General features: G+C 46.3%; 1 protein-coding gene across 1 annotated transcript in view; it reads left to right on the forward strand.

Annotated features, from left to right (window-relative positions):
* Positions 1-15,498, forward strand: part of ITGB3 (integrin subunit beta 3) — a 63,300-nt gene that overhangs the window by 10,019 nt on the left and 37,783 nt on the right. Inside the window, exon 2 of the mRNA XM_027517511.1 lies at positions 8,054-8,139. Within this exon, the coding sequence (XP_027373312.1) occupies positions 8,054-8,139 (86 nt within the window). The remainder of the gene's footprint in view (positions 1-8,053; positions 8,140-15,498) is intronic.

Raw genomic sequence — 15,498 nt, forward strand, 5'->3', positions numbered from 1 at the left:
CGTAGCGTGGCTACGGCTTCCCAGTATTATGGTTCCTGACTGCATTTCCAGGCACCTCTCCACCTAGCTCCTCTTCCCTGTCTCTCCCTACTGTTTCTTAAAGAGGCTGAGGTCCATCTAGCTGTTGCAGGTTTTTTCTGGAGTACTTGTCCTCTAGATCTTCCTATGATTCACTCCTTCGTGATTTTGAAATATCACTCAGAGAGGCCTTTCTTGACTTTTGAAAAAGAATTATTTATCTATTTAGCTGCATCAGGTCTGAGTTGCAGCACTCAGAATCCTCGTTGCATCATGCGGGACTTTTCCTTGTAGTGCTCTGGCTTAGTTTGTCCTGTAGCATGTAGGATCTTAGTTTCCAGATCAAGGATTGAACCTGAGTCTCCTGCATTGCCAGGTGGATTCTTAACCACTGGACCATCAGGGAAGTCCCTTGACCACTTGACATCCTCCCCTCACTGATGCTTTATCCTGCTCTATTTTCTTTTTTAAGAATAAATTTATGTACTTTCAATCGAAGGATAATTGCTTTACAATATTGTGTCTGCCTTTGCCACACATCATCATGAGTCAGCCCTAGTCTATTTTCTTAATGCATTTGAGTACTTTTCGCTTGTGTGTGTTTTGGTTTTCTGTTGAGCGTGTTTGATTTTCTAAGCTCCACGAGAGTAGGGCGGTTGTTTAGTTCATCAGCGTGTCTCCAGCTTAGCAGAGTGCTGGACACAGGTACTCAATGAGTTTTTGTCAGGTAAATGAGTGGGTGAATAAATGGCAACGTCATTGATACATCTTAGTAGAAAAGTATATAAGTCAAGTGACCACTTTTCTGTTATCCATAGGTGGATTAACCATTGCAAAATGTTCAGTCTAGGCTGGCTTTTCTCAATCATGCAAAGTATTTCAGGTCAGTGTTCCTCAAAATCATGTCATATATGCTACAGAAATGCAAACCTATTTTACGTTAGCTTCTTAGGGCTGCTGTAACTGGGTGACTTAAAACAACAGAAGTTTATTCTCTAGAGGCTAGAAATCCGAAATCAGGGTGTCAACAGGGCCATGCTCCCTCTGAGACACTGGGATGGACTCTTTCCTGGTATCTTCCTAGCTTTTGGTTGTAGCTGGCAATGCTTGGTGTTCCTTGTCTTCCAGCTATATCACTCCAACCTCTGCCTCTGTCTTCACAGGGTGGTATTCTCTCTATGTTTTCACCTGATGTTTTCTTATTATAAGGACATCAGTCATATTGGATTAGTGTCCACCTTCATGAGCTCATTTTGATTACATATGCAAAGATCCTATTTCTAAATAAGGTCATAGGCATAGGTCCTGGGAATTAGGACTTCAATATGTCTTTTGTGAGGATGCAATTCAACCTATAACACATTTTAATATTGATTAAGGCAAATTGTACACAAATATCTTCAGATGTTAAGTACCATATTTAATTGTCTCTGATACACTTTAAAAAAAAAAATGGGAAAATCTCTGAAATCAGGATGCTTTCTGTATGGTTGGGCTTCCCAAGTGGCTCAGTGGTAAAGAATCTGTCTGCCAGTGCAGGAGATGCTGGTTTGATGCCTGGGTCAGAAAGATCCCCTAGAGTAGGAAATGGCAACCCACTCTAGTACTCTTGCCTGGGAAATCCCAAGGACAAAGAAGCCTGGTGGGCTACAGTCCATGGGATAGCAAAGAGTTGGACTTGACCGATCCACTAAGCATGCACACACGCACCTGTATGGCAATCTGGACTCCCTACTGCTTTGGGTGATGCTTACTGGAGCTTTCTGTTCAGAGCACTGTGTTACCTTGAACTCTACCTTCCTGTCTTCTTCCCCTTCCTTGGCTCACTGAGCTGCTGTTACATGTAACAAAAGAACCAAAATAAAGTAAACTTTCTTAACAACGTGCTCCAGAGAAACAACTTGTTGCATGCACTGTGCAGTTAGGATATGTTTTGTTCTTGCATGACTCACTCAGCCAGGTGACTGCAATGGAAGGTCAGGCACCTCCTGAGTCACCCAGTGTCCCCGTGAACCTGTTTAGGAAATCACCAATCAAAGGTCACTGGCAGGGCCGGAACGCTTCCCTGGCAGACAGTAGGAGAGACATCTGTAGTGTTAGCAGTGTGGATCATCCTTTCTTCCCACTGAACACCCCTCCCTTTGAGCCCTCTCAGAGGGCTCACGAGGGTGGCCTGTTCCTGAATGCTGACATCCTGTCTCATTGGACAACATATCCCTGAAATAGCTCTCATTGACGCATTAATAACTTCCACTGGTTCCAACTCCCTTCCTTGTTCCTCTTTTTTTCCCTCTATTTTTCCCACTCTTTGTCTCTCTTCTGGTTCTGTGAATTGATCTGATGTGTCAAACCACAGCCTTCTACTTCTACTTTCCAGGCAACATTCTTGGCTAATCTCATCTATCTTTTCTAATTGGCGTTCTTTTCTTGACCATCCCTTCTAGACTGGATTTTTGATCACCTGCCTTCTATTGCTTGGGACTCAGGATAAAAACATCAACAACAAAAACAATAGCGTCAGATAGATAACCAACGAGAACCTGCTGCATAGCACAGGGAACTCTGCTCAGTGTTATGTGGCAGCCTGGATGGGAGGAGAGTTTGGGGGAGAATGGATACATGCATATGTATGACGGAATTCCTTTGCTATCCACCTGAAACTACCACAACATTATTAATCAGCTATACACCAACACAAAATAAACAAAGAAATGGCAACCATAGCAGCAACAGCCTCTATAGGGTGCTTCTGTTTTTGCCAGCTGCTGTGCTCAGAGTGTGACAGGGGTTGTTTCACTTATAACTACCCTGGGAGGAATGGGACCAACCTGACCTTGTTGCCTTGCTCTAGCTAAGCTGTCTGAAGAAATGGGTGGTGGGAGTTGTTAATTCGTTTCAGGGACAAAGTTCTAATGAAGGTCCCTCATTCTCCAGCAAGGGCTGAACCTGGCCCTCTGAGACTGAGTAAGAAAAGAGGCCTTATGAATGACTGGAAACAGGCCTAAACTCCTTCCACATGTTTGCAGGGGAGGGGTGGCCTCAAAGCAGCAGCTCACTGAATCAGCACAGTCAGGCGCAGGACTTCTGATGAGTCAGTTGCTTTCAGCCACTGCGTTCCAGGGAACCTGCCCTTGGTGGCAGGTCTTGGTGGGGGGCATTCTGGGGAGAAGGGGGAATCATTGCTCTCATGAAATCAACCTGTGATTCATTACACAGAGGATGGGTAAGGGGAACTGGGTAACCATGACTCCCCAGGCATAACTTCCTAAGGAACTACCCCTGGCAGCTCATCTCATTCTCTGGGGTCAGGGACCGCCCGTTCACTGGGAGGGGCCTGCTGTTGTTTATTTCACATCTGGTAAGGCGTTCTTTTGTGGCAACAAGTCAAGGATTCATGGGAAATGCTAATTTGGGAATGAATGGAGGGCTAAATGGATAGACCGGGAAAAGTTTTCAAAAAATAATTTGACGGCATGCACAACTCCCTTGGTTGGTCCTCTTCTCTCTTCTATCTTGTCCCTCATTTCCCTACTGGAAATCCGTGGTGCTTATGTCCAGAATTACTCCCCTGGATGCTGGTTCTCATGAAAACTTCAAAAAGGGATGCCTAAAATAATGCAGGCTATGTTTTTCTCAGAACTCTTCCAATAAGGCAGTAAGGAGTTCACATCTGGCTGAGAAGAGAGCTAAGAGAAGGCCAGGCAGCCTTGGCAGGGAGAGGTCTCCTGGATGCATTGTGGGTTCTGAACACTCTGTCATTCTGACTCTGGCAGCTCTGGGAAGACTGGCTGCTTTTCTCCCATTAGAGGCAGTACATGGCTGAAGGCTGTCCCAACTCAGAGATGGCCTTGATGCCTTAGGGCCAGACCTGGAACTACTGCTGTAATTTCCACCTTGCAGCCTTTGTATCACACACTTAGGCTGTAGTCAGTCAGAGGCTGGAGTCATAGAGGTTACTCATGAGCTTACAGTGGCATGTGACTTGCAGAATTTTCGAGTTGAGAAAGGCCTTTGAAGTTACACAGACCCAGGGCTCTGAGGAAACGTGGGGCTTCCAGGAGGCGCTTCAAAGATTCCACATATAATCTAGTGTTTTTCAGAGAACAATGAAAATTTCAATTGTCCAAGGCACTGTATCAACCCATTTGTGTGTTTTGTATCGGAATTCTAGGCATAATTTGGAGAAATGAGCTCAGTTGCTTAAAAAACAAAACAAAACTGACCTAGTCCAGTACTTGGCAATTTGCTCTGTTTGTATGTGTGTGCGCTCAGTCATGTCCGACTCTTTGTGACCCCATGGACTGTAGCCCGCCAGGCTCTGTCCACGTGATTCTCCAAGCAAGGATACTGGAGTGGGTTGCCATTTCCTACTCCACAAGATCTACCTGACCCAGGGATGAAACCCACTTTTCCTGCGTCTCCTGCATTGGCAGGTGGATTCTTTTACCAGTGAGACACCTACGAAGCCCCATTAAATGACTCATCCAAGACTATATTATTAGTGGGTGACTCAGAACCACAATGTACTGATTGTATGTGTACTGCTTCTGTTAGGTCACTCTGTCCCGAGCTGGATACTGTTGCAGTATAATTTTTAGAGTTAAAAGTATGATTCGCGTGCAACTATAAAATGAAGTGAAAGTGAAAGCTGCTCAGTTGTATCTGATTCTTTGTGACCCCATGGACTGTAGCCCACCAGGTTGCTCTCTCCATGGAATTCTCCAAACAAGAATACTGGAGTGGGTTACCCCTTCTCCAGGGGATCTTCCTGACCAGGGATAGAATCCAGGTCTCCCACATTGCAGGCAGGTTTTTTTACTATCTGAGCCACCAGGGAAGTCCAATAAAATGAACACCTGTCAAAGATTTCATTCAACTTAATGAGAGAACCAGTAAGATGTTGACTAGTTTAAAAGAGAATTCAAGAAAGGGAGTTACAGTCAGTCAGTCAATGGAATGCTGAAATCAGTTGCCCAATAGATTCAAGATTGGTTAATGTTCAACAAAGCAATAAACCTTAACCTCTGGTGGTTATCTTTGCTACTAGACAGAAGTCATTTGCATTGCTGTTGGATAAGAATCATATACATCATTCTCTTCAAGAATTATATCCATTGTTGTTTATTTTCTACAGGCCAACCTCTACTCTTATAGGACTATAAGATATCCTAATCAATAGAGGTCAAACAAAGATACACACCCCTGAAATTATATAACCCCTTAGCATGGTGAGGCTACTGGTCAACCCCTTGCATTACCTTGAAAAGTCACCCAGTACTCCCTTTGCCTAGTTCCACATTTTGGATAATTTCTTTTAACAATATTGTGTGTATGTGTGTACGTGTATACGTGCACATTTTCTGTCCCCCCTGCCCCCCAGATGTTGAAAGGGAGTTCAGTCATAGTATTATAAAGTGACCTGAGATACCCAGCTCTGTAAGAAGTTCAAGGGACACTGGGGAAACATCCCAATGATGAGGATAATTTCCCCTCAAATATATTTGCTGGTCTTACCAACTAAGGACAAGGGACCAATTCAGAAAATTGGATAAAGGAATTGTCAGGATAATTGAGTCATATCAGGAAGGGGTCTGGGCTTCCCAGATGGCGCTAGTGGTAAAGAACCCACTTGCCAATGCAGGAGACATAAGAGATTTGGGTTTGATCCCTGGGTCAGGAATCAGGAGGGCATGGCAACCCACTCCAGTATTCTTGCCTGGAGAATCCCATGGACATAGGAGCCTGGAGGGCTACAGTCCATGGGGTCACACAGAGTCAGACATGACTGAAGCGATTTAGCACGCATGCACAGGAAGGAAGTCTCCCTCATTCTATTCTTTGCACAATTGTTCCTTGGGATCTGCAGGGGATTTATTCCAGGCTCCCTTGACCACCAAAATCTGAGGATGCTTAAATCCCTTATAAAAATAGTTTAGTGTTGGCGTATAACACACATACTCTTGTATTCTATAAATCATCCTACGTTCCTTACAATGTGAATGCTATGTAAATAATTGTAAATCCAGTGTAGATAAATAGTTGCTGCCACATGGCAAATTCAAGTTTTGCTTGTTGGCACTTTCTGGAATTTTTTTTTTCTGTATATATTTTGACCCTTGGTTGTTTAAATCTGTGGATGTGGAACCCATGGATGTGGGGGGTTGACTGTACTGGAAAAGGCCTTCCTGGGAGCCCTGGAGGAAGAGAAGGTTTACCTGACTGAGGCCAGGAAGGCTAAGCTGTGGGGAACACGGAGGATGGTGAATGTCTGTGGTTTACTTCCTGGCTGGACTTCTTATGGAATGCTTTTCATCCCTCTGGTTGTCTCTGTTCCTCCCTCAACTTTTTCTGCAGCCTTTGACAGTTTGAAGACTGTTCACAGTCTTCAATTGAACTGAGGTAATTTGAAACCAGTTCTCAGAATTCTGATATAATCAGACTTGAGGGGTCTTTACCCTTCCATGTTATTGGAATTCAGTAGCGATTTATTGCAGAGAAGGCAATGGCACCCCACTCCAGTACTCTTGCCTGGAAAATCCCATGGATGGAGAAGCCTGGTGAGCTGCAGTCCATGGGGTCGCTGAGAGTCAGACATGACTGAGCGACTTCACTTTCACTTTTCACTTTCATGCATTGGAGAAGGAAATGGCAACCCACTCCAGTATTCTTGCCTGGAGAATCCCAGGGCCGGGGGAGCCTGGTGGGCTGCCGTCTCTGGGGTCGCACAGAGTTGGACATGACTGAAGCGACTTAGTTGCAGTAGCAGCAGCGGCAGCAATTTATTGAGCATCTACGGCTTTCTAGACACTGCAAGTGTAGTGACAAAAAATCAAGGTCTCTATGATTAAAATCAGAGATTTCTTCAAAAAAGGAATGTTAGGTTCTCTTCTGGTGTTCCAGAAAGTTTCGACCCATCTCTTCTACTTTCTATGTCAATAGTCCTGAGCAAGGAGATTTAACCTTAACAGTGTCATTTTGAATGACATTTTTTAGTGTACCCAATGCTTCTCCTTTACTTCAGTGAATTCCTTGTGAAAATCCTGTGAGATAGATATTAGCAGCTTCGTGGAGGTTCACCAGGTTGACTGAGGTCATGACATGTCTAGTTAGCAAAGCATTCAGAATTCAAATACAGGCTTTCTAATTCCAAAATTCCGTGTTCTTCCAGCTTATATCAGTCAACTTTTTCTAGTATTTCTTTAGTTCTCCCTAAAGCATTCTATGCTTGCATCCCAAGATATATGTATTGGGAAGCTTGAGAAGATTTCAGAAGATTTGCTTTCCCCTCATGGTCCAGTTGGACACTGCCGTGGCTGTCACCCCCTACCCCCATATTTAGGCTGTGTGTTAATATTAGTTCATCCAGGCTCTGAATTCCCTGTGTAGTGGCTATGAATAAATCATTAAAGTAATTACCATGGCTCTGGACCTCAGATTTTTATTTGTACAATGTAGGTGTTAAATCAGTTGTTAAAGCCTTTATTAAATCTAATTTTGTGTGTGTGTTTTAATATTTATTTATTTGGCTGCATCCAGTCTTAACTGTGGCACCATGAGATCTTTTGTTGTGGTGTGCTGACTTCCCTCTAGTTGCGGTATGCAGGCTCTAGAGGGCTTGGGCTCAGTAGTTGTGGTGTGTGGGCTTAGTTGCCCTGTGGCATATGAGATCTTAGTTCCCTTACCAGGGATCAAACCCATTACCCTCTGCATTGAAAGGCAGATTCTTAACCACTGAACCACCAGGGAAGTCCCAATGAAAGCCTTTCCATCAGTTATGATCTGACACTTGCTCTATCACTTGCCATCACTGTAGCCTCATCAGTTAAGAGCAGTGATGAGTTTCTTTTGACTTTCCTCATTCTCCTTCTTTTTCCCCAAACTATGTTGGGTAAGTGTCTATGGGCTGGTGAAGGTGTATTTGTGTGCATCTGAGAGCTGTAAACTTGGGCATTTGGGAAAGGTGGGCAAGGCTAAGGCAGGCCAGTTACTGTGTCAAGCGAAATTGGATGCTAAAACCTCTGTCTTTCTGTTGCAGGGCCCAACATCTGTGCCACACGAGGTGTGAGCTCCTGCCAGCAATGTCTGGCTGTGAGTCCCACATGTGCCTGGTGCTCAGATGAGGTAAGGAGCAGATATCTGACTTTATTTCTTTCTCAGACTTAGCTGCCTTTGTGTAGAAACAGACCCTTGGGGCTATCTCCTCCTTCCTAAGTATAAGAGCCCTTGTCCCTTCTGAGCAACACTAGGGAGAAGCCTTCCCATGGATGGATGTTGAAGGGAGCTGTCATGCGCTATCGCTGGGAATGCCGTTCAGAGTGTCTTGCATGGCCCTGGCCTTAGGCAAGTAGGCTGGACCTCTTGGCCTCCCCTGTGGCCGTTTTACCACTTTGCTTGTTTTTGTTGGGGTGTAACACCCCTGGGAGGCTGGGCCTCAGGTCACAAAAAGGGAGGCACAAGGGGGTTATAGGTACAGAGTGGATGCTGGCTTATGAACATTCCAGAATTTTTAAAAGGCAAATGACAGACGGATCTTGCGCTTGCATGTGGGGTTGTTTAGTCAGGGCCTTTTCTCTCCCTTTCTTGTCTGACAATTGGGCCCCGTGGCTTTACTGTCTCCTCTCTCTTTCTCTCCTTCCTTCCTTCTCTTGGGAAGGTGTTCATGAGGGAAGGAGCTGAGCCAATTTGGTGAGGCCGGGAGGGTGACAGGAAAGGGTTAGCTGTGTCTAGGCAGTGGATTTGTTGTGTCTGGGGCCCTGGGGAATGAGTGTGTCTGAGGGGATGGCTGTGTTTGTGGCTAGGATGGGAATTTGGAGTTGGCAAGGCTGGGCGTGTGTGTGGCTGGAGAGAGTCCAGTGATTACAGAGTGTGAGGCTGAGTCATGGGCCTCGTCCCCGGCAGGTGGTTACCTGAACTCCTGGCCTGGGTGGGTGTCAGCCGCCTGAGGTGCCCTCTGTCAGGACAGCCTGTCCCCGCACTCTGTGGCTCTGTGAAGTGCTCTGAACCGAGCCCTGGTTCTCTTTGTCTGGCTCCTCTCCCCCATCTGCTGAGTTTCCTAAAAAGGCAACCTCCCTGGCAGGCTGGTGAGGGGAGGGGGAGCGGGAGCTGCGAGGCCGTGTTTATCAACGAGAGGGAGGCCGGGATGGCCGAGGCCAGCCCAACGCAATGCCTTGGCCTCTGTGCAGTTCAGCACGAGAACGGCTTCCAGAGGCAGCTGCCCAACATCTGGGCCACACTGACTTCATTTAGCAAATGAAACGTTCCCTGAGGCCAGGAGTTGGGGGTGGGACGTTGAGTGAGTCCTTCCCCTCCACCCCCGAGGGTTCTCCACCCCTCTGGGCTGAACTGGCTCCTCAAGTGTGATGTGGCCTCTCCCTTCTCATTTGCCATATCCTCCTTCCCTTGATCATCATCATATTATTAAGCTTCTTTTACAAGGAAATTGGAATTATGCGGCTAAGTCCTCGAAGAAGGGAGAGCCGGATGGGAAGGGTGCTGAATTGGAGGGTGTTTAGCTGGCTGGAGCAGAAGGGTAGTCAGGGGAGAAGCCCTAGGATCCTCAAAGGATGCTCCTCCCTCTGCCTTCCCCCCTTTGCAACCCAAAGCAAGACAAAAGGGAGAAACTGTGGTTCAGAGGAATCTGGGGGAAAAGAAAACCATTCTTGGAATGTCTGTCACCTCTCTTGATTGGCATAGGGACAAACCAGGTAATAGATACGGTGAGCTCCCACGAGACAAAGCCCTTAGGTTATGTGACCAGATTTTAGAGAAAAATGTAGAATATTTAATGATGGCCATGGTGAATTTTGTCCAATCTGAGGTGGGAGGAGGAAAGAAAGAGGGGAAGAAAGGTAGAGGATAGGATCAAAGCTTAATGCAAAGCCTAGGGATGGGGGTGTGGAATTAAAGAGAAGAGGTGTGTGTGTGTGTGAGTGCATGCGTGCCCAGTCATGTCTGATTCTTTGTGATCCTATGGACTGTAGCCTGCCAGGCTTCTCTGTCCATGGGATTTTCCAGGCAAGGATACTGGAGTGGGTTGCCATTTCTTATTCCAGGTGATCTTCCCGACCCAGGGATCGAACCTGTGTCTCTTGTGTCTCCTGCATTGGCAGGTGGATTCTTTTCCACTGTTCCTCTTGGGGTGTATTTCTGGGACCAAAGAAATCTGATGAGAGGAGGTAGATGGTCCAAAAAGATATTTTCTGGGAGGATGGAATTTAAACAGGAAAGCGTTTGTTTGTTTGTTTTGAGTGACAAAGTCAGATTTATTGCTCCGGATTGAATCAATGGAGACAGGGCCTAGGGAGTGGAAGGCGGAGACAGGAAGTTGGTGAAGCACCCTTTTGTCCTTCATCAGCATCCTGGGAAAGCTGGGGGTGGGGTGTGGTGTGGAGGCCAAGGGCTTAGTGAATGACTACAACTATCTCTCGAGGAGGGAGGCAGGGAGGCGGGATAGCAGAGGAGGCCAGCATGGGGCAACGTTTGTCAACCAGGGAGAATGGAATCCCGGCCTGTAACTTGAACATGACTGCCATCTTTATTTTTTTCCCTGAGGGCTTCCCCTGCACTGACCAAGTGTAACTGCTGAAAGTGTCTTGGCTGTTGATTTTAAAAACCAAAATGAACCATCTGGGCCATTTTGCCTGTGATTTGTTGAATAATCGACCCTGGAAAACCTTCGGCTTCTGCTTCTCCTACCTTGGCTGTTACAGGCAGGGTTGGCAGTGCCTGCAAAAACAACTGGTTGGGCTGAGCTTTCCCTGGTCCTGCCGGACAGCAGCTCTGGGTGTGGATAGCAAGAACTTGGCTGGGTCTTAGGAAAACATAGCCAACGTGGATGAGTGCAGACTTTTCGGTCCATCTGCATAGGGTGTGTTCTTGGGGGGGCTGGATGCTGATATGGGTCGGGGTGGTGTGCTGTCTCTGGACTGTGAATCTAGCAGAGAAGTTGGCCTCACACTGAGATTCAGCTTGTGGTCTTGGCCTCGGTGGCATCACGTAGGGAATTAGAACCTTCCAAACTTGCCTGCTGGTAAGAATCACCTTGGGTGCTTGTTAAATATAAGGATGTCCAGGGTGGACCCTGAACCTGTTGCATTAGAATGGGTTGTTATTGAATATCAATAACAATAAACTAAAATGCTTTCCTTTTCCGCTCCTTCTTTCTGTTCTCTCCACAGCTCTCTCTGTATGTTCAATTTCTTGTCCTCATCAGATGTCAATCAAGAGAACAATTCATTATTGTTAGTTATTGTTAATTTATTTGGAGGCATTTGTTAGCTCTCTCAGAGAAGGCAATGGCACCCCACTCCAGTACTCTTGCCTGGAAAATCTCATGGACGGAGGAGCCTGGTAGGCTGCAGTCCATGAGGTTGCTAAGAGTTGGACACGACTGAGCGACTTCACTTTGACTTTTCACTTTCATGGATTGGAGAAGGAAATGGCAACCCACTCAGTATTCTTGCCTGGAGAATCCCAGGGACGGGGGAGCCTGGTGGGCTGCCGTCTATGGGGCTGCACAGAGTCGGAGATGACTGAAGCGACTTAGCAGCAGCAGCAGCAGTTAGCTCTCTGGGAGAGGGGAAAGTCACATGATATATTGTTCCTTGCCCTCCAAGAAAAAAGTATGCAGTAATAGTAGTAGTGGGGATTTTCCCGGTGGTCTAGTGGCTAAGATAACACGCTCCCAATGCAGGGGGCCGGGGTTTGATCCTTGGTCAGGAAACTAGATCCCACATGCTGCAACTGTAGATCTCACATGACGCAAAGAAGTTTGGAGATCCCATTTGCTGCAACTCTGACCCCACACAGCCAAATCAATAAATATTAAAAAAAAATAGTGGTTAAAATGGCAACAGTAGAAAAGAGTTACCTATTTGAATTTATTGTTTCTGTGTGTTAGTTGTACCCAACTCTGTGGACTGATGCTGAAGCTGAAGCTCCAACATTTTGGCCACCTGATGGGAAGAACTGATTTATTGGAAAAGACCCTGATGCTGGGAAAAATTGAAGTCAGGGAGAGAAGGGGACAACAGAGGATGACATGGTTGGATGGTATCACCGACTCGATGGACATGAGTTTGAGCAAGCTCCAGGAGTTGGTGATGGACAGGGAAGCCAGATGTGCTGCAGTCCATGGGGTCACAAAGAATCGGACATGACTGAGTGACTGAACTGAACTGAACTGTGCAAACCTATGGACTGTAGCCTGCTAGGCTCTTCAGTCCAAGGGATTCTCCAGGCAAGAATACTGAAGTTGGTTGCCGTGCCCTCCTCTAGGGGATCTTCCTGACCCATGGATTGAACCCGAGTCTCTTCCATCTCCTGCATTGGCAGGCCGGTTCTTTACCACTAGCACCACCTGGAAAGCCCTTGTTTATATCCGATCAAAAGGACTTGAGTGTATAGTACTTACATTGAGATTTTTACATCTTGAAAGTGTTTCCTGTTCACAGTTTTATTTTATCCCCTGACCAGCCCTGTGAAATAAGTAGAATAATGACAGCTATTCGCACTGTGCTTCCCCAGTTTCTAAAATGGGATTAATGGAGAATGGGACTAACAGCATGTGTCATTCTCCCAGGAGAGGGTGGGAATTCAGCTCATACAGAACGTGGGCTGGAGCCTCCCACCTCTGTGCTCCAACCCTTTCCCTGGGTCTGGGTTATTTTTGCCCTTTTTGTGTAACATCTGGTTTCACTAGGCACTGGAACTTGACCACTTCTCTCCGCCTCCTTCCAGCTTTCTCTCTGAGTCACCTGCACACATTCCTTCTACCTGCTCAGCCTGGGTTTTTAGGACAGGGAATGGAGCCCAATTGTGTTGAGGTCACTGCCTTGGTATGCTTCTGGGACAGCAAGCTCTCAGGGAGAGGGTGGCCAAGGAGCAGCCCTGTTAGGTTCCTGACCTCTGCTGTCAGCGACCACGGAGGGAGGGGAGGAGACAGTTTTTGTTTCTTAGTGTTTAGATTTCTAAGGAAATTCATAACAAACCAAAAGCACTGTCAGCAAGGCTTAGTACTTCAAACTTTCCTCTACTAAACACTGCCTTGTTAGAAAATGGGGGTCAGGAAAGCCCCTCCAAAACATTCTCTCCCTTTACCATGCAGCTTGAAGATACCCGACAGCCTTGCTCTTCTCGTCGTTTCCTGGGCTCTCCCTTCCCCCTCTCTCTTTCAGCATCTGTCTTACTCCTGGAAAGGATCAGCAACAGGGCATCTTGGTCCATCCAGTCATTGCCTTTTTTGGAAGGTTTTCTGCCTGGGGCTTTGTGGGCAGCTGGAATCAGAGGTACAGTAGGGAGTTTTGTGAGCAAGAAAGAGACTGCTTCCTGAGAGAGAAGGGTTGGGAGAGACAGGCAGGAGCAGGAAGAATTAGAACACAAAAACGCTAAATGCTCATGAGTTCTCCTCTCTGCCCTTCTGTCCCCGGCTGAGCTAGGGGAGTAGGGCAGGACTTTCATCTCTCTGAGACTTGGAGGAGCTGTGATGTCCTGTTAGGATCTTAACCAGGAAGGTTAAGTCTCGTGTGCTGTTTCCCATTGCTGATGCCGTTTCTCTTACCTGTGAAACTGAGTAAGAAGGAAGCTCTTTCTGTGTTTTGCCTGGGCTAGGTTGGTGCATGTGCCCTTTGTCTTAGTCTGTTCAGGCTGCTGTAACAAAAATGCCATAGCCACAGTGGCTTAACAATGAACATTTATTTCTGACTATTTTGGAGGCTAGAAAGTCTAAGATTGAGGTATCAGCAAATTCAGCATCTCCTCACTATGTCCTCAAATGGCAAAAGGGGACAGGGAACTCTTTTTTTTTTTCCTTCAATTTTTGGCCTTACCTCTCAGCATGTGAGATCTTAGTTTCCTGAACAGGGATCAAACCTGCATCCCCCTGCTTTGGAAGGTGGAGTCTTAACCACTGGACTGCCTGGGAAGTCCTCCAGGGAGCACTCTGGGGCCTCTTTTATAAGGGCACAATACCTTTCATGAGGGCTCGCCCTCATGATCTATCATCTCCTAAGCCCCCACCTCCTAATACCATCATGTTGGTGGTAAGGGTTTAGTGTATGAATTCTGGGGGGATGCAGAAATTCAGTCTATAGGACTGTTGGTGTTGTTCATGGTCCCATCCATGCGGGGAAGCCCTTCTGCCTATTAGAGGAAGGCTGGGCAGGAGAGTTCAGTTCAGTTCAGTTGCTCAGTCATGTCTGACTCTTTGTGACCCCATGAACTGCAGCACACCAGGCCTCCCTGTCCATCACCAACTCCCAGAATTTACCCAAACTCATGTCCATTGAGTTGATGATGCGATCCGACCATCTCATCCTCTGTCGTCCCCTTCTCCTCCTGCCCCCAATCCCTCCCAGCATCAGGGTCTTTTCAAATGAGTCAGCTCTCCGCATCAGGTGGCCAAAGTCTTGGAGTTTCAGCTTCAACATCAGTCCTTCCAATGAATACCCAGGACTGATCTCCTTTAGGATGGACTGGTTGGATCTCCTTGCAGTCCAAGGGACTATCAAGAGTCTTCTCCAACATCACAGTTCAGAAGCATCAATTCTTCAGCGCTCAGCTTTCTTTATAGTCCAATTCTCACATCCATACATGACTACTGGAAAAACCAAAGCCTTGACTAAATGGACCTTTGTGGACAAAGTAATGTCTCTGTTTTTTAATATGTTGTCTAGGTTGGTCATAACTTTCCTTCCAAGGAGTAAGCATCTTTTAATCTCATGGCTACAGTCACCATCTGCAGTGATTTTGGAGCCCCCCCAAAATAAAGTCAGCCACTGTTTCCACTGTTTCCCCATCTATTTGCCATGAAGTGATGGGACCAGATGCCATGATCTTAGTTTTCTGAATGTTGAGCTTTAAGCCAACTTTTATACTCTCCTCTTTCACTTTCATCAAGAGGCATTTTAATTCTTCTTCACTTTCTGCCATAAGGGTGGTGTCATCTGCATATTTGAGGTTATTGATATTTCTCCCTGAAATCTTGATTCCAGCTTGTACTTCCTCTAGCCCAGCATTTCTCATGATGTACTCTGCATATAAGTTAGATAAGCGGGGCGACAATATACAGCCTTGACGTACTCCTTTTCCTATTTGGAACCAGTCTGTTGTTCCATGTCCAGTTCTGACTGTTGCTTCCTGACCTGCATATAGGTTTCTCAAGAGGCAGATCAGGTGGTCTGGTATTCCCATCTCTTTCAGAATTTTCCAGTTTGCTGTGATCCACGCAGTCAAAGGCTTTGGCATAGTCAGTAAAGCAGAAATAGATGTTTTTCTGAAACTCTCTTGCTTTTTTGATGATCCAGTGGATGTTGGCAATTTGATCTCTGGTTCCTCTGCCTTTTCTAAAACCAGCTTGAACATCTGGAAGTTCAAGGTTCACGTGTTACTGAAGCCTGGCTTGGAGAATTTTGAGCATTACTTTACTATCATGTGAGATGAGTGCAATTGTGCAGTAGTTGGAACATTCTTTGGCATTGCCTT

The sequence above is a fragment of the Bos indicus x Bos taurus genome, chromosome 19, assembly GCF_003369695.1.
Source record: "Bos indicus x Bos taurus breed Angus x Brahman F1 hybrid chromosome 19, Bos_hybrid_MaternalHap_v2.0, whole genome shotgun sequence".
In the NCBI taxonomy this organism is placed as follows: Eukaryota; Metazoa; Chordata; class Mammalia; order Artiodactyla; family Bovidae; genus Bos; species Bos indicus x Bos taurus.